The 19,248-nt window shown below is 34.1% G+C and overlaps 2 protein-coding genes across 4 annotated transcripts in view; one reads left to right on the top strand and one right to left on the bottom strand.

Annotated features, from left to right (window-relative positions):
* Nucleotides 1-13,686, bottom strand: part of Rab39 (RAS oncogene family member Rab39) — a 29,603-nt gene extending 15,917 nt beyond the window's left edge. Inside the window, exons 1-2 of the mRNA XM_090409173.1 lie at nucleotides 13,109-13,686; nucleotides 2,747-2,888 (exon numbers count right to left, since the gene is read on the bottom strand). Coding sequence (XP_090265299.1) covers nucleotides 2,747-2,888; nucleotides 13,109-13,329 — 363 coding nt within the window. The 5' untranslated portion in view covers nucleotides 13,330-13,686. The remainder of the gene's footprint in view (nucleotides 1-2,746; nucleotides 2,889-13,108) is intronic.
* Nucleotides 13,687-13,821: 135 nt separating this feature from the next.
* The window catches only part of LOC150096226 (solute carrier family 35 member F1-like), a 593,479-nt gene continuing 588,052 nt past the window's right edge, over nucleotides 13,822-19,248 (top strand). For all 3 annotated transcript variants that reach the window (XM_090409172.1, XM_090409169.1, XM_090409168.1), the window contains exon 1: nucleotides 13,822-14,017. In XM_090409172.1, the coding sequence (XP_090265298.1) occupies nucleotides 13,890-14,017 (128 nt within the window). In that variant the 5' untranslated portion in view covers nucleotides 13,822-13,889. The remainder of the gene's footprint in view (nucleotides 14,018-19,248) is intronic.

Genomic DNA, 19,248 nt, shown 5'->3' with positions numbered 1-19,248 from the left:
TGGTCACACCATTGATGACTACTGGTGTGTGAAAATGCAACACATCAGATCAACCAGTAAAGTACCAATTCACTGTTTAAATTTGAATCGTCTTGACTGTGTGCATATTCTGGAAAGTAATTATTATAAATTATCATTAATTTTTTAAATTATAAAAGTTATAATGGGTGGGGGGATTCAGTTTACAATGCTTTAGAAAAGCACCAGTTTGGTTGTCAAGGGAAAAAAAAGAATTAACTAATAACAAATGAAGCATTTTCTATGGAAATAAAAATGAAATATTTTGTAGAATTTGCAAATTTAGGGAATCGTCCATTTCTCTCAGTGGTTTTCAACTCACAAGGAGGTTGCCACAGAAACCTCGCAATGTGGATACCTTGCAAGTGAATTAAACATATCATCCAATTTCACTTCCTTTCTGTATATTTCATTGTTGAAATGCACCAATTCATGTCTCATTTTTTACAAACTGCACTTTATTTTCAATATTTCTAATCCATCAATTTTCAGCCATAATACTCTTACAATACATTACTTCATTTCTACTTGTATATGATGCATACAAATGTAGAACAGCTGGGGAAAAATCGTCAATTTTTTTTGTTATATATATATTAAAAAATTAGGTTATGATAACAACTACTCAAAATATGCACAGGGTGTTAGTGTCTCCTCATCTCTGAATCTGTGCATCACTCTCCAGAAACTTTAAAGTCAGATTCAATTTCATTAAAGCATCATATTTCCAATTTTCATATCACTATGAAAGTTGCTTTCAGAAACCTTTTTTAAAAAAAGCATATATATACACATGCAAATAATAATTAAATTACAGAGCTTAAAGAAAGCTTAAGAGCACTAGAACACTATTCTTGATATCACAATATCCATCCATCTTCCAGGAGCAGCATATTACTTGGCATGTTGGATATTAATAGTAAGGCCTATTGGATATTAATAGTAAGTAAAAAAAAAAAAAAAGATTAAATTTTAAACAAAACAGAATTTTTATATGTATGTGCAACAATGGTTGCATTTTATGATATCACATAAAAAATAAGCTCAAAATGTCTTATACACTTCTTTAAAAATATATTCATATAAGCATCCCAATCTTAACAAAGATGCATATTCTCTTTTGCTAAGAACTAAACAATACCTAGAACTATACACGCTGTTCTCTGTTAACTGATTTTATTTTTATACAAAAAAAAAAAAAAAATGAAGAGCTAATATAAAAATTTAAAATTACTCTTAAAAGCCGAGATTTTATTTGGTTCTAATAAATGTCTACATTCAGTTAAGCTTTGTTAATTTATAAATTTCAAAATTAATAACAAATTTCACTTACCAACTTTATTGACTTAGGGTGACAGTTTTGTGGCAATTAAGTTTTAGCAGCAGCACTTATTAAAATTTTACACTATTTGTTCATTGTGAGCAAGAACAATGAAGCCACTAGTGATGTAGCAATGCAGGAATTTTTAATGCAGATTATCTAGTTTTTCATAAACAAGAGATAGTAGTAATAGCTTTTGAAAGTTTATTTTTCACTTGGTTAGACTATAATAAATTTAGTTTAATCCTTTATCCAAGTGTGAGCAAATAAAGTTTGCGCCTGAAAATATCTTCAGGACTGGGGTAAGGTAGTACACACCAGGCAACTTGCAGCAAAGGTGGAGCAAGCTAACATCACTCCTATCTCAGTATCTCCCAAAACGAAAAACACATTTCCTTGCGGATATGTATAATGTAATGCATTAAGGGAAGGGCCACTACCCAGACTAGTTTCAACCTTTATTGAGGTCTCTTCAGTGGGAGCCAGGCCCAATAGTGGAGATACCAGGCAGAAGCAATGGCAGATCATCTTTACCTATAGGAGTTGCCAAAATTTTATTAAATTACTCTGGATTTAGAGAAAGATGTTGAAAGTTTACTTTTCACTTGGTTATTATAGTCTAACCAAGTGAAAAGTAAACTTTCAACATCTTTCTCTAAATCCAGAGTAATTTAATAAAAAAAGGTGGCACACCGTTTGGCAACTCCTATAGGTAAAGATGACCTGCCATTGCTTCTGCCTGGTATCTCCACCTCTGGGCCTGGCTCCCACTGAAGAGACCTCAATAAAGGTTGAAACTAGTCTGGGTAGTGGTCCTTCCCTTAATGCATAACATTATATATATCTGCAAGGAGATGTGTTTTGCGTTATGGGAGATACTGAGATAGGAGTGATGTTAGCTTGCTCCACCTTTGCTGCGAGTTGCCCGGTGTGTACTACCTTACCCCAGCCCTGAAGATATTTTCAGGCACAAACTTTGTTTGCTCACACTTGGATAAAGGATTAAACTAAATTTATTATAGTAGTAATAGCTTGATATGAAAATTTCCTTGAAATGTTTTAGGCAATGGTTATGCATGTCCTACTAATCAAATAATACTTTCAATGACTACAAATGATTATTAGGCTGCAGTGTTATTTTATCTTTCTTGACAATTAATTATGAATTAGTTGGTGAAATTCTTTGTCAAAAGAGTATGACTAAGAATATGTATAGATACAAAATAGATTGTTCAGATAAAGAAATTAATTCAGTGTACAAATTTTTGCAGAAATGTTCTTTTCAAAAATTCGACACTGTGTTTGTCACTGGAGTATTAGCTAGTTTAATTATGATAAGTAATAAGACAGATTAAAAGGAACAAAAAAAAATTAAGTGGTATGGATATATAAAACAGCTATTCATACCTGGAATACTGCCCTCTGAGGTTCAATATGATGACGAGCTTCAAATAACCAATCAACTAGATGTTCAAAGCTGGAACGACGAGTAATATCATATACAAGCAAGGCTCCAACAGAATTACGATAATACGATCTGGTAATTGATCTAAAGTCAAAAATAAACAAATAAATAGCATCTAGATTTCTTTATTTTTCATAGTTTAACTTTTGTATGTAAGCTTTAGTCTAAATAGGATCTTAATTGTTAGTAAATTTTTTCTATAAAAACTACTTCTGTTTACAAAAGCCAAAATTTACACCAGTAATTGGAGAGTAGTGTAAAAAATATTAAAACCATAAAACCAATGTCACTTTTAAGTCAACTAAAATGTTGTCATAACAGTAAATTAATTTTTTTTTTAAAGATTCGAAATGCAAATTTCAAATTAAGTGAGTTAGCAATGCAAATCTCATATATCTTGCACTCTGCAGAATTTCATTCATACAAACTCAAGAGACCTAAACTTTCAGGTTTTGTAATAACAAGAGAGGAGTCTACACAGAAATGAACATATACGTGAAACAACTCTGAAGTCTTATTACTTTAAACTGTGTACTGAATAATACAAGAGGAATATCCACAAAGCTCAGTCTTGAATGTCATGTCACTGATATACGATACATGGTGAATCAAACATCTGAGTATATTAGGATATGTAATGTGATATCTGTGATGATTCAGCTGTTGGTGACAGCACAATTAAAGGATTGCCTACCTACTCTCAAACAGACTCAGGGTCTGTTTTTGGGGCCACTTGTTTATTTTGTATGTAAATGACATTGGAAAGGTGATATGCAATTGTTGCAGATGATGCAAAGCTGGACAGAGTTATGAAGAGTAGAGCAGATATTGTAGCTTTGCAAGAGGAGCTAAACAGACCAACTGAATGGGGGAATGTGTGGAGATGTCATTTTAATGTAACAAAGTGTAAGGTTTTAAACTTTGGGAAACAAAGATGGGATGCAGAGTATAGGATGGGTGGGGATTTTTAGAGGAGGCGAAAGATCTGGGAATGATGGTAGATAGGGATATGGACATTTTGTAAAATTGAAAACAACACAGTAGATTATGGGAATGATGCAAAGCATACTGACACATAGAAGTAAGGATGTTTTGATTCCATTGTTCAAGGCTTTGATCAGCCTGCATATGGGTTAATGTGCACAGATTTGGATACCTAGTTTTCAAATGGATGATGAGATGTTGGATAGGGTTCAGAGACAATCGACTAAGTTAGTTTCTGGAATGCTAAATATGAGAACAGATTGAGAGAATGCAAATTACAGAGTCTAGTGGATAAAAGAAAGAGGGGCATAATCGAAATTATAAGTTGGTAATGCTCATCCATGTTAATTACCAGATTAACATGGATGAGCATTTTCATAGAATGTCTGGAGAAAAGGGGAAGAATGAGAAGACATCCCTGGAAGCTGTATAAGGTGTGTGTGTGTGAGGTTTTTTGCATGGAGTGCAGTGAGTGATTGGAATGCATTGACCGAGAATGTGGCGAGTGCAGGGAGAATGAATGTTTAAGTCATTATGTATGATACCTAATGATGCACAGCAGGACCTACTGTGATAAGACTCCATGGAGGCCTGTTCATAATATTTCAGCAAGATTGGACTCATCTTCAATATCCACTCCTTGAGGGTACTACCACTGGGGAGGGAGGGAGGGAGGGAGGGAGAGAGAGAGGGAGGGAGGGAGGGAGGGGGGGGGAGAGATCCATTCCTTAGCCACTGAGAATGTCTGAGCTAACTTTTTTTTGTGTGTGTGGGGGGAGGGGGGAAAGGGGTAGACAAAAAGCAAAGTGTACTCTACTGAAAGGGTGCATGGAATCAACAGTGGCTTTTGCATTCCCTGACATGATAATGTGCAGAGGGAAAGTGAATACTGCTTTGATGACTGAGCTAGTGCAACAAATGGCACACACAATGAGTGTCTGTGACGCTGAACCATCACAGACATTACATTTATGTACTTGAATATACCTGGATGCTATGTTCCCATATATCAGATGAAATTCAAGCATACTGACAATGACCTACGTGAATGCTTCTCTGCATTTTTCAATAAACAGTTACAGGAATTCAAAGTTGTTTAATTTCTCTGCACACATCCTCTGTATATAAATTAACTTTGACATTAGTCTTTTCTTATGATAATATTTTGTTTACAGTCTTCTGAAGATGACTATTTTGAAATGTTCACCCTGTTGTTGTTCTTTTCATATATTTATTTCCTATAAAACATCACCCTCACTAAAAAAACAAGAAACCAAACTAAGCACAACTGCAGGAGACTTTAAAGTTTATAAACATTGTATATCAACTGAATCTGCATTAAAAAGATTTTACCACATCTTTTCTAATATAACAAAAATAATTAAATACACATTATATAAACAGTAAATCCACCTTAGCACTAAAAAAAAAAAAGGGGCATAACAGTCTGTGAGTTACACTTGATGATGTAAATCAACAATTTTCCCTTATAAAAAAAAAAAATAAAAATAATAAAAAAAAAAAAACGTTGCTTCAGTTATGCTGATTTTATTCAAAAGCAGCAATAGCCAAATTATGTAAAGTATAATACTTTTCATTCATTCACAAGAATCAGACAAGATTACAAAATTTCTATTTATGAAATAAAGAATTTAAAAAAGATTTAAATATAGCACATATTCTGTTCATATGGATAACTACTTATACTACATATGAACAGAATTCAACAAATTTTTCTTTTTTTTTTCTTTCTATAACATACATATTTTAACATATCTGAATAAGAAAAAGTAAAGAGAACTTGAGAGTTAATGTGTTACAGCTATTCCGCCCCCCCCCCCCAGTTAGCTAATGTTTTAACAATGCTGTGTTATGAGGGAGATGGCAGTTACTATAAGCCCATACCAATTTTTCTCTTTGATATGCTCTAAAGAGACAGCAAGCATATCATACCATTTAGGGATGTTGTGGTTGTCGGAAGATGAGATGGATATATACATGTCAAGGTCCCAACTGATGCTTTCTTGACAGCATAAGATGGTTAACTACTAGATGTTGTTGCACTTTTTGTAGTATATAGCCTCTCTGTCTCTTGACAGGGGATGCTCTGCTTAGCCTCAATTATTTATATCACCTTTTCATCTTTCCAATTTTGGCATGCTACGGAATAGGCTGGATGATCTCCCTCACAATCAGGGCATTTCAGTGTTTTGCACTCAGAGTCTTTGTTCTTGTAATCTTTACTGCCACTTCAAGCATAGATGACAGAGCCACAATTGGCAGTCCGAGAATGACCACACTTCTGACATTTAAAGCAGCACAAAGTGTTTGGGCAGATAACCTGTTTTCACAGATGTTGATTTGGTGTGTTGAATATAAGTATAATGTTCCTGGCGGGAACTAGATGACTATCACTGCATGTGAGAATTCTCCTTATGGCTATCTTTTCTTGGTCATGCAAAGCAAATATCCAAACACTCAGCAAATATCAGAGTGGTATCTCCTCATTAAGGAGATACCACTCTGATATAATGCCTATAGAAAAGTTTAAAGTTTTATGGGGTGACCATGATTGGTATTTTCCCAACAGATGTTGCCTGAAGTAGTTTGTCAGATTGTGTCATTGTTGCCACTTCAATAAGAATGTCTCCCCTTCAATTACTTTCATTTATAATATTACCACAGCATTTATAATCATATTCCTTGCTAGTTTCACAACTGGAAATTATAGATTAATATTCTCTTTGATGTTTTTAAGTTCTTAATTTATGTAAAATCCAAATCAACAAACCTTAGGATAAATATAAGTATTCTGAAAATGACCTATAGCCTCATTTCCATATATTTGCATTTAATAATGAATGGAAAATGCAGAAAAATTGAATGAAAAGTAGCTGGGTGAAATAAGTAAAAAATTATTCAAGAATGGTACTATAGGAAAATTTTAAATAAAGATATGGTGAATATGGTGAATAAGGTGCACAAGGTGTGCTTTCCAGGAGAGAGAAGATGAGCAGGGTGATTAAGGCTATGGAATATGTGGTGTAAGTGAGAAAGAGAGTTGGTGGCTGTAAAAAAAATGATTTAGTTGGACAGAAAGAGGCGAGGACTGTTATCAGGAAATTATCAAGGAGGACGAATGATAACAGTGTGGTTGAAAAGGTAATCATCATGTTGCTCAGTGATGAAGTGAGATGATAAACTAAGATGATGAATGGTATGTTGGAAGAGCGTGCCATTTGTCAAGGTGTAGAATGAATATAAGAGATGGATGAACTGTACAAAAGTGATGCATTTGAATAAATTAGGTGCAAGTCAACTGGAAAGGCAATTGCTGGAGGGGTGGGTGGGAGGGCAATGAAAAAAGTGAACAAGAGATCTGAGAAAATAAGAGATGCTGTGGAAGAACAGAAGAATAGGATATGAAGGACAAAAGAAGTGCTTGGAAATGGAGAAAAGATAATGTGAAAGGAGGATGAAATGCAAGATGGATAGGAAAATGGGTCCGAGCAGACAAGACAGGGTATAAAGAAAGTGACTGATGGAAGCAGTAGTGAATGTGTATTTGAGGATAGTCAACAAAGGAGTGAAATGGCTCAAGATACAAGGTAAATTTAACTGCAGATTAAGCATGAAGCATTTTAATCAGGAGAAAAGTATGGAATGAGTGGTGATATCAAGGAATTGCAAATAGCAGGTGTGGAGAAGTCACAGCTGAGAGGAGACATGAATAGGTTTGGTTACAAACCCAATCATGAATTACTGAATAGTGATGGAAGACGGAAGTTAATGAAATTCTTTTCAAATGTCAAGAGTATCAGAAATAAGGAAGATGAAATTGTTACATATGGTTAGAAAGGATGATATCCTTACAGGAAGAAAAATAAATGGTATGATGTCTTTCATAAGCCATAAGGATAGAAAGGACAAGGGAGGTAGGGAGAGTACTGTTGATGACAGAAAAAACTATGTCCAAGAAAGGTGGAGATGCAAAAAGGCAGTATGGTATGAGGTAGAGGTGAACAGGACGAAATATTTAGTGGATGTTGCTAATAGGAACATGAAGGACATTAACAAAGAAATGTATAAGCAAATTGGCCTAGCAAATAAGGAAAAAAAAGTGATAATTCAGGACGTTATTAATTATGGTAATATATATTGAAATGAAGAGATAGTGGTATCTGGGAGCAAAGAAAATAAATTTCTTGAATTTTTGAGGGACATCTATCTAAGGCAATATATAATACAATGATAATGAAGGGATATGAAAGATCAAGAGAGTTGGATTAAAGCATTTCTTCAAAGAATGTTATTGAAGGGATGAAAATTCTTTAAAATAACCTATAATGAAATGAGAATATAGTATTCATGATATTTAGATATAATAAGAATATATCTGAAAAATACAAGTTGGTGATTGTGGACTCAGGAGAGGGCCCAGGGCTATAACATGGAATCAGGAGTTAGGTGGAAAGGAGATCAATGCTGGAACCAGTCAAGAACTATCTAATAGTATCAATGTCAAAATGCATTTCAAACATCACAAGGTTAAATAAATAGGTGTAAAATGAAGAGATTAAGCTTGCAATCTGAAAGAAGAAGGCAGCATAAGTAGAAAGCAAATGGAAGAGCAGGAAGGTGACTCAGCAATAGCCAAGAAAAAAAATCCCAGTAAAAATGGTTACTGTTAAGGGATTTCCATTCCTTGAGTGACGTCATGCAGAGCATGAGTGGTGCAAAGGGAATGGAGGAGAAAGGAATGATAATGAGCAGTCCCTCACCATCAGTCTCTGCTTCTGGCTGATAGTAAGAGAGTATGATTTGATTATATATTACCACGTTTTAAAGGAAATGTTCGTAAGTTAATGGTAGCCTTGACATACTAGTTCGAGTCATGCAATATAAAGTCCATCAAAGAAGTGGAAGAAGGCCAAAACTGTTCCACTTTACAAAGAAGATAAGATTAAGGCTTCAACTTATAGGCCAATCTGTATGTGTGTGGAGTTGTGGTGTAACAGGATCTAGAATTGGGCTGATAAAAGTCTGTGATTTGATGGTTGTGGTCAGGTAACAGATTAGCAAGGTGTATCAACAATATCATTATCAAGCTGTAGCAAGAATATCTTTAACATATAAATTATAAGTAGGAGAGGATATCGAAGGGATTATTGATATGTAACTTATACGTTAATGATATTAGGAAATATTTAAAAGGGGATATGCAGCTGTTTGTAGATGATGGCAGGTTGAATGGAATAGAACATGTTGTGCCTTTACAAGAAAATGAAATCAACTGAGTGGAGTTACCAGTTCAATGTTACAAAAGCATAAGGTTTTAAAATTTGGACTGCATGGAGCAAACATCTTACAGAAAGTGGAGGAGATAAGGGATCCGTGGGTGACAGTAGACAAGGATCATGTCTACCATCACCCTGAGATTGTTTGGTGGGTAATGATTGCCAAAACTGTGAGGACATCACAACAGATTATGGCAGTGATTGCTATAATTTATACGCAGAATAATATTATAAAGATTATAATTCCCTAGTATTATACCAAGATAATCTTACTTCTACTTGTAATCTATATGTGGCCTTGAAGCTGCAGAAGTGCATCGACAGGATGAAGGAAATATGACAGACATGGTAGAGGCAGGCAGCGACCGAACTAAAAGTCATTCAAAAAAATTATGACATCTGCGAGCAGTGTTTTTTTTTTTTTTTTTTTTTTTTTTTTGCATGGAGTGGGTGGTAAGTGGAATGCATGCAGAGACAGTGAATAAGTTTAAGGCACGATTTGACGAATGATGTGGATGACAGTGAATCTCTGACAATGAGTCTTCTTACTACACTGGGATCTGATCCTTTATTTAACTTATTTACTTTTTTAAGGTATATTTTTGATGTACTGGTTTCCTTGTTTAGTCGCTAAATCCTTACTATGCTTTACTATATATATACATATAAGTCAAAGCACCTAAATTCTCTTAAATTTATAAAATGTATGTGAGAGAAATGAATGTATATGCAAAATGCAGGTATACTCTAAGGAGATGACGAACATGAACACGATGAAAGATGAAATGGAATGCAAGCATTCTGGAGAGCAAAATGAAAGAAAAGCAAATCTGGTTTAGTTTGGCTGGAACTACAAGCAGAGAAAACCAAGATTATTAGGCCAGCATATTACGTCTGTTAATCTTTTAGTCAGTTTGTGGGATGACACTGACAACTCTGTACAAGCTAATTCATCTTCAGTTGAAAAGTCTTTATAAAGATTTATTGCATTCTATGCAGGATGAGGCAGAAGAACAGGCAGAAAAGTCAGAGGAACAAGAGATCAAATCGCCAATGTGAGATGGATAATAGAAAGAGCACAGGAATATCAAAAGAATGTCTACCTTTCTTTCCTTGACTATAGCAAGGCTTTTGACTCTGTAGATCATGTGAAACGAGGAATGTGTTAAGAACAATGGGAGTACCAGAACCTTTCATTATCCTTCTGAGAAACCTTTATTATGAACAAGAAGCTACTGTCCGAACAGATCTTGGAGAAACTGAGTATTTCACTATAGGTAAAGGAGTGCAACAAGGATGTATTTTATCCCTGTACTGTTTAACTTATACAGTGAATACATTTTAAGAATTGCAGATCTCGGGGAGTCTTCAGTTGGAATTAAAATTCGTTGAAGAAATATTAATAATTTGATGCACGCAGATGATAACACCCTGCTAGCAGAATGCAAAGAAGATTTGGAGGAACTTATTATGAAAGTCAAAGAAGAAAGTGCTAAATATGGCCTTAAACTTAACCTCAAAAAGACAAAAGTTATGGCAATATGTGAACATTGATTTTGAAGTAAATGGGGAGAAAATGGAAGCAGTTAACAATTTTGTGCTCCTAGGATCCCGAAGTGATAAAAATAGGTACTGTACTGAAGAAATTAGAAGATTATTACTCGGAAAGAAAGCAATGCCAAATTTAAGCAAGATCTTTAAAGATATTAGCCTCACAACAAAAATCAGAATCGTGAAAGCAATGGTATTCCCTGTGGTACTGTATGGATGTGAAAGTTGGACCCTGAGAAAGAGTGAAAGGAGGAAGATAGATGCATTTGAATTACAGATTCGGAGAGCTTACTAAGAATACCATGGACTGCAAAGCAAACCAATAAATCAATGATAGACAGAATAAAGCCAGATTGCTCCCTCGAAGCTATGATCATCAAGCAAAAATTGTCATACTTCAGACATATTATGCAAGCAAGTGACAGTCAGGAGAAGATGATGATGCTTGCTAAAGTTGATGCAAGCAGGAGAAGAGGAAGACCAAGAATTAGATGGGTGGATGGAGTTAAAGAAGCAACTAGAATGCCCTTAGAAATTCTGAAAGATATATGACCAAGTACAGATCTGAATGGAGAATATGATCATAGAATCACCAGGAGTAGAAAACGACTCGATGGAACATAACAACAACATGAAGGATGAGAAGATGCGAGGAAAAGTAAGATGTTGAACAATTATCTAGAAAGAGTGTGGGATGAAACTGAAAAGTGGATAAGAAATTTGCTGGTGGAATGGAAGAAATGAGGAAAGAATGAAAGTGGCGCAGCACAAGGAAGAATGCAATAGATTTCAATTTGAACAAAAGGGGTTTGTAATGTAAGGTGCTCTCCATATATGAATTTGAAATCAATGTAGAGAGATTCAATGATTTATATATATATATATAAGGTACATAAGATAAGCATTTTAAAGTTGTACATATTAAAGGAATGAAGAGGTATTGGTTTTGCTTTTTAACTTTCAGCTTGGCAATTTATGTTTTAAGTAAGGCAGATGTTCTGAACATATACACTGGATTTTCCAAAAAGCACAACAAAAAATCATACAGAATTCACTCACCTCATCATTCCACATGGAGCATAGGATCTCAATCGTTGCTCTCCATCAGAATTTGTTCATTGCTTCTTTTTTGATCTCATTCCAGGATTTTCCCAGCAGTTTCATCTCTGCTTCGATTGCTCTCCTCCAGGTCATCTTGGAGTGTCCTCTTCTAATGATTCCCTGTGGATTCCATTCCATGACTCTTTGCTGTGGCCTATCTGCTTCCATTTTCTTTTTATTTCTGTTTTGATGTTGGATTAATTTGTTTTAAGCCAAGGTCAGTATATTCCTATTATCTTCCTAAGACATCTATTTATGTAAATCTGCAGTTTACTTAAATTCCTTTTGGTTAATCTCCAAGTTTCAGATCCATATAGTAAAATAATCTTTAGATTTACGTTGAAGTCTTATTTTTGTCTTGAGATTTATTTCTTTACTTATGTATATGCTTTTCATTATACTGAAGGCAATTTGTGCTTTTTTTTCTCTAAATTTTATTTTTTATGTCCTCTTCTGTTTCTCCTTCAGTACTCACCACTAAACCTTGATAAACAAAAGTGTCTATCTGTTCTGGTGGTTCTTCCATAATTTTGCATGTTAGGTTTGTTTGGGATTAATCTTCATTAATTTTCATCTTCTTTATTTTTAACCATAGTTTGAAGCTTCCAGGTTTAAATTATCTCTTTTCCACTGCATATGTCATTGCTTTTGAGTGAGCAAATATATTCATCAGCAAAATCTAGATCATTTAATTTATTTGTCCATGCCCATTCGTAGCAATACTTTTATCTATTGCATTTCTCATCACCCAGTCTATTGCTATTAAGATGATTGTAGGGGTGAGTATGAATCATTGCCCTACACCAGTTGTTATTATTTTTATTTCTTTAGTTCAATTCCCATACATCACACAGAAATTTATTAAATAAGAGCAATGGAAGCAGAAAAACAGCTGATTGCCTAGACAGGGTGATGCAACAGAATAATATATGGGTTGAGTGAGTGGATGGAGAAATAATATCTCAGAACAGTGACCAGTGGAATTCTACAATATTCTGTCAATGGGACAGTAGTGCACAATTTTTATGGTTATAATACCACGAGGGTCTAAAAACGATATTTGCTTATTTTCTGATTATGAAAGGTTGGAGAGTGTAAAAAAAGAATAGCATCAATGTTAATTCTTCATGATCTGAATAATGAATTATACTTTAATCATCTAATTATTTAATGAATTTTAATTCTGTTTAACCAAAACAATTTCTTTCATCCTTTGTTTTTAACCTGCTAGAATCAGCTATTATTTTATATAAGTAATCATATAAAAGAAAGTGTGATCATACAAAAAATGAAAAGCCTGAATCAGTAGCATTAAATATTGATAATTATTAAATACCACCTTGGAGAGAGAGTAAAAAAAAAAAAACATACCTGAAACGTTCCTGACCTGCTGTATCCCACAACTGCAATTTTACTCTAACACCTTCTTTTACTTCTATTAATCTGGCAAAAAAGTCAACGCCAACAGTTGGATCGGACACCTCTGCAAATTTACCATCTGTAAAAGCTTTCAATAAAGTACTTTTCCCTACGGTGCTGTCACCAATTAGTATCAAACGAAACTGGTAGTCAAAAATAGGTTCCACCATCATTCTCTTCCATTACAACTAATCCAGCAAGTAAATAAATTCTCAGGACGGAAGGTATAATAATCTTCACACAGTTAAGTCAAAATATCGTACGAGAAGAATGCTTATTTGCGTATAATAGCATATTGAAAACATTGCAGAACTCGAGGTACTGATATTAGGCCTAACACATTCCTTCAGTTCGATGAATTTACCAGCCTTTTAACAATATATGTCATTTTTTAAGTTTCAGAAGATACTGTAACAACATCATGAATGAACAAACAATTTACAAATAAACAAAACACTTATCTCCAAAAGCAAATGGAATATTCCATTTATCGAACACACACTTACTGTTAAGACAACACCGGTGTTGACTCAACCCCCTAAAATCCTTCGACAGTCACCAATAGATGTCGCCGCTGTATTGCTGATTTAGCTAGGGATGCTGGAATAACATGCTACTGAATCCTGCAGAGGTCGTTACTGCATGGCAAAGTGCAGGGATCAGAGAGAAGTGGCATTGCGCTCTTGCCCAAGACGCCAGTCCCAGGCGGAGCGAGGTTTGAGCCGTGTTCTTGATGAGTGAGGCGGTGCACATGGATGGAGATATACAGCGCGATTATGATGAGGAGTCGATGTCTTCCAGTAGGCCAACACCTTCGGCTGGCCGTAGGATACTTGGCTTCTTCGCAGAATTAGGAAAATGGTAAGTTGATCATTACTTCTTAACCTCTGAAGAACCACTTGTCAAGAGACGTCAGCAGAAGAGCTGCTGAATAGTCTTGTACATGCAGGAGATTCACAATCACACGTGAGAATTACTAGTGATTCGTGGCTAGGAAACTATGTATGATAGGATATATATACCGTCAAATGCAATATTAAATAGCTAGTTAGTTGTTAGATTATACATCAGAAAAGAACAGCTTCCTGATTACTTCCTGGGAACCTTAACGGCAATGTGAAATAGTTTTCTAAAATTTCTCTCACGGGTTGTATTTACAAGGTTTAACTCTTTGTTTTTCAGTGTTTTACAAGACCCTAAATTGGATATCATTTTGTGTTATTTATAATTGTCTAGGTGGAAAGTGAAAACGTGTTCTCTCACTAAAAGAAGCACGACTTATGGAAATATAATTGAAGTCAATAGTGTGATTGTCTATTATCCAGTTTAACTGTTTGAATTCTATTGATACCGAATTCAGTTTGAAGGGGAGAGCCTTAATTATCACCATGCAAAAATCATCGTTCTCCTGGTGATGTCATTTCCCGATAGAATAATAATAATAAAAGACTATCATTAATATTTATGTTTTATATTTTGACATTGAAGTCGGATTATCGAATATATTTTGAGTCTAAGTCATCCATTATTTTCTGCAACATTCATAAAACGCACACACAAATAGCTACTGGTTATATCTTTTAATTTCAAGGCTTAAGTATTAGTTTGGGATAATAAATTATGGAGTTTAAATACTCGCTATGATAATGAGAGTTTTATAACAAATATATGTGCTATTTCCGTTCCCCACCCTGATCATTTTTGCTTTTTTTTTAAATTATTCTTAAAATGCGAAACTCATCACTTGTTATGATACACAGATATCTCTATTTCGTCATACATTCTGTTGTTTCATATGTCTATAAATGTATGAAGAAATTTTCAATATAAAACCTCACGAGAATCGCTTGTCTATTCAAAAACTCGCGTGTTTCTAGACTGAACATACAATCGAGTATATAAAATCTGCGTGTTTGTAAACTCGGTGATCATTTGCTCATAAACACGAAGTTTACCGATTACGATATTGGCCAAACAAATAAAAATGTACATCAGAAATTGTACAGATATAGTTACGACTTTTGTGTATGTATATTTTCTCAAATGTCATGTTTATGTTTTAATCTATTACAAGACAGACATAATAGTTTTTGAAAATAATTTATCTTGATGTCATATGTTATATTTAAATATGGGAATAATTTAAGAAGGAAATACAGTTTAACACCGAAATATAAATTCTATTTCGTTTTCATCACTTTATTTCGTCTTTTCATATTGATATGGCGTGGTATTCATAAAGGCATTAAAAAACATAAAATTCTCTCTGTTTTCAGTGACATATACCACTTTTGCCTTGGGTTTCTATTTATTCTTGAAACATATATTTGTTATAAAACACTCACTGAAAGTTGCGAAATTACCTTCGAGATCTCTGACTTTACTCCTAGATGGCGCACTTGTCATTTAACTGATGTCCGTAGAAAGTATCTGGTTTTGAATTCCACCGTATTCTGTTCTATATTTTATTTGGTTTTATACGTCGAGACATTAAATAAGCGATAGGTTTATTCACATCGGAAATAAATAAAACTAAAATAGTGTTTTAATATTTCACTTTTATGGCATCTGTACTTTGTGGTACTTATTGTTTGTAATATGGAGAATGATGTAGTAGTTATTTGCTGAATGAGTTATGTGAAGTGCATGCATGAATGGCAAGAAACAGAGGATGGCTGCCGTTGACCGGGAGCTATGAGGAGTTGCATTCCAGAGTTGAACTTATACATTTACGTAAATGACTTCAGAATAATAGTTGATATAAGTCCGGTATTGTTTATGACGTTAAAGCAAAAATATAGTATATAACCACTATAAATCACCTGGATGATTCATAACTCATTTATATAACGCTAAATCATATACATAAATAAACGCACATCATTTTTCATATTGTCGAATTGTGATGAATCCATTTAGTATTCACCATTTAAAATACTAAATCGCCTTAGAAAGTATTTTAAGAAACTTAACGAAGGTAACCGAAATTTAAACTTAATAATACATGATAATTTTATATTTCGTCAACAGGGACACAATTCAATTTAGATTACGATATTAACGCCCGTTTTAACTAGTAAAGGCGTCGTTTACATCTACCTATTTTTGCTTATTGCTGTATCTGAAAGTGACCTTATCGAAATTTAAATTGATTAGAGATTAGATATTAATACCTGAAACAAATAATTTACTTATCTAGCCTCTTTTTTATGACCTCTTGTATCATCGTTCTAGTGGCGTTGCTTTTGTTTTTTTTATGTTTATGTTTGAAAATATATCCGATAAAAAGTCAATTATATATATAATAAAATTTATGACCATCATAAGCATTTCATCTGGCGATTAAAAAAAACAGAAGAAAGGTTACAAAGACACACAAGAAACGCTAAAAAGATCTCTTGAAATGAAAAGATTGCTTTCATTTGAAGCTATTCTAGATATATTGATATATACAACATTATTTATATAGGTGTTATGTATAATATTTAGCTCTGACTTTTTTTTTTTTTTTTTTTGAAGATCGGTTGGCAGCCAATTTCTACCCTTAGCCGCCACCGATAGCGCGCATAATGTTATCAGTGATTTTGTGGACATCGAGAGGACAGTATGGATAATAACTGACTCCATTTCTTGGTCCTTATCGCGATATATTGCCTGAAATAGTATGATCAACTTCGATTTTTTCGTGTTGTGGGATTAAAAATCTGAATTTTCAGAAGAAGAAAAAACTCGGAATTGGCTGCAAAATGCTCCAAAAAAGTACTTATAATGGCCTTTCTTCTGACAGACTAGTGCTATGAAAGCAATTGTATTGATAACTATATTTTCTATGAAAGATGAGAAATACAATAATGAAAATAAATATTATTTGAACGCACAAGCATTTTGTCTTCTTAGAAGACTTGATCGGGTGCATAACATGAAAAGAGAAATACAAAATATATACATTACAAGACAACAACCATAAATTAACTTGCAAACGTATTTCTGACATTTGAATGCATTCTGGATACTAATAGCTATGCATATTCACGCGGACATGATCTTGTGCACGTCAAAGTTGAATAACTGTAGAGTATATACATAATTTCTTAAATTGTATCATATAGCTGAGTAAATCAGTTGCATCAAATATACACTATCTACCAATAATTGTCCGGACACCCCTGTTATTTGAAATTATGGAACATTCCAGGTTTGTTAATAGCATAAAAACCAGTGTACAGATAGCAGGAAACAGTATTTCATCATAGCAGTTGAATACAGGTTGTATGGCAACACGACGTGAACTCAGTGACTTCGAGAGAGGTGTCATCATGAGATGTCACATGGGTGGCATGTCCATATATGCCATTACCGCCAGGAGCGAATGCTGGTCTCGAAATTCACGCTTGCTCTTGTTATCATTCAGGGAGTGAGAGGTGTGATTGAAGTCTGATTAGCGGAATAATGAATTACTGACCATTTAAATCGATGTAAGTAACCCTCGTATAACGCGGATGTCAGGTTCTGCAGAAATGTCGCGTTATGCGAGTCTCAGATCACATAGAAAAAGTAGGGTTATGTTCCGAAATTATTTATTTATTTTTTAAAATTTATAAACAACAATGACATATCCAACAAAAAATATATTTTTATTTAATTCATGGTAATTTACAGGTAATTCATGTAAGTTAAGAAAACATAAACTATGAAACAAATACATAGAATAAAAATTACAAATTGTTCTTAAACTTCATTGCTCATAATGCATAAATGTTTTAGGCAAAATAAAATAATGTATATTTTAATCTTTCATAGCACGAGGATCTGAGGCTTGGTTAATGAACACTGATTTTGTCATGTAATCACCTAATGCATTACTACAAAACGGTAGGGTAATCTGTCTCTGGAAACTTTGAATCCAGGAGCTGATCTTTCATTTTTCGAAATATAGGTGCGCTTTTTTCCAATATAACCCGGATTCTTCTCCATTGAACACCTGGTCTGCACTATAAATGTTTATAAACTTTGAGAGTTTTTTGTTTAGTAAGATTTCCATCCAAAGGAATTTTCTTTTGAGGTGCAATCTTCTATCGAAATCGTTAGAGATTTTTTCATTAGAATATCGCGTACACGCGCTTTGCACTTAACGTTGACCCAACAATAAACACTTTCTCGGATTTTATGTTCATTTTGTTTGATTGTTCGAATTGTTGATTCATTTAAATTCAAAGTCCCTGCAAAAACTCCTGGTTTTTCTCCATTTTTCAATCGATCTAAGATTTTGAATATTTTTCTTGGAGAGAAATTATTTTTGTTTTCAATGTTGGTTTTTCCCTTTCGTTGCAGTTTGTGGCCATTGTAAAAATACTTTTTTATACAAAAAAGCATTGCATATTGTATGGAACTCACCAGAAAATAAAGTGCTCAGCTTGAGATGAACACACTTATGATTTTTAATGCATTTTCCTGGCAGAAACGAGGACGATTTTCAACAATAAACGTTTTATACGTAAACAATTGAGGTGCATGCGTGCTAAAGGGTATTTCCCCTAATATAAATCCGCTACTTATAATTACATGAGGGATACAGGCAGACACAAATTTAATGAAGATAAAATTTGATTTTAAGTCGCACGATGAAAAACATATGAAAAAATAAAGGATTACTACAATTTGTAGACCGTGTTTTCATCGGAACCGTGTTGTATAAGTACCGCGTTCAACAAGGGTTACTACAATTTTAGACCGCGTTGTATAAGTACTACTGCGTTATACAAGGGTTAGCTGTATTTAGAAATTTATGTACATTTAATCATACAAATACAACATTTATTTTACAAATGATATTCTACCTTTTTCAATTTAGCTACTTGAATACAAATTCTACCCTACGGTTCTTCTTTATGAACGGGTCAATAACATCGTCATAAAAAGTTGGTTGTAACTTAATTTTCAAGCAACACGCACGCTTGTAAAGTCTGGCTGAAGCTCACTGGCTAGAGCTACTTTGACTGCGTATGGCCGTGTTTAAACAACAGGGTGAGATGACGTGGAATGAGCGGAAATGACTATGCGCGCGCATGAAATCACAGTGCTGCTGCTGCGAG

The sequence above is a fragment of the Typopeltis vanoorti genome, chromosome 19 (genome assembly GCF_054136105.1).
Source record: "Typopeltis vanoorti isolate ZY-2024b chromosome 19, IOZ_Tvanoo_1.0, whole genome shotgun sequence".
Lineage (NCBI taxonomy): Eukaryota > Metazoa > Arthropoda > Arachnida > Uropygi > Thelyphonidae > Typopeltis > Typopeltis vanoorti.
Note: the sequence above shows the minus strand (reverse complement) of the source record. Positions and strands in the feature narration are given on the sequence as shown.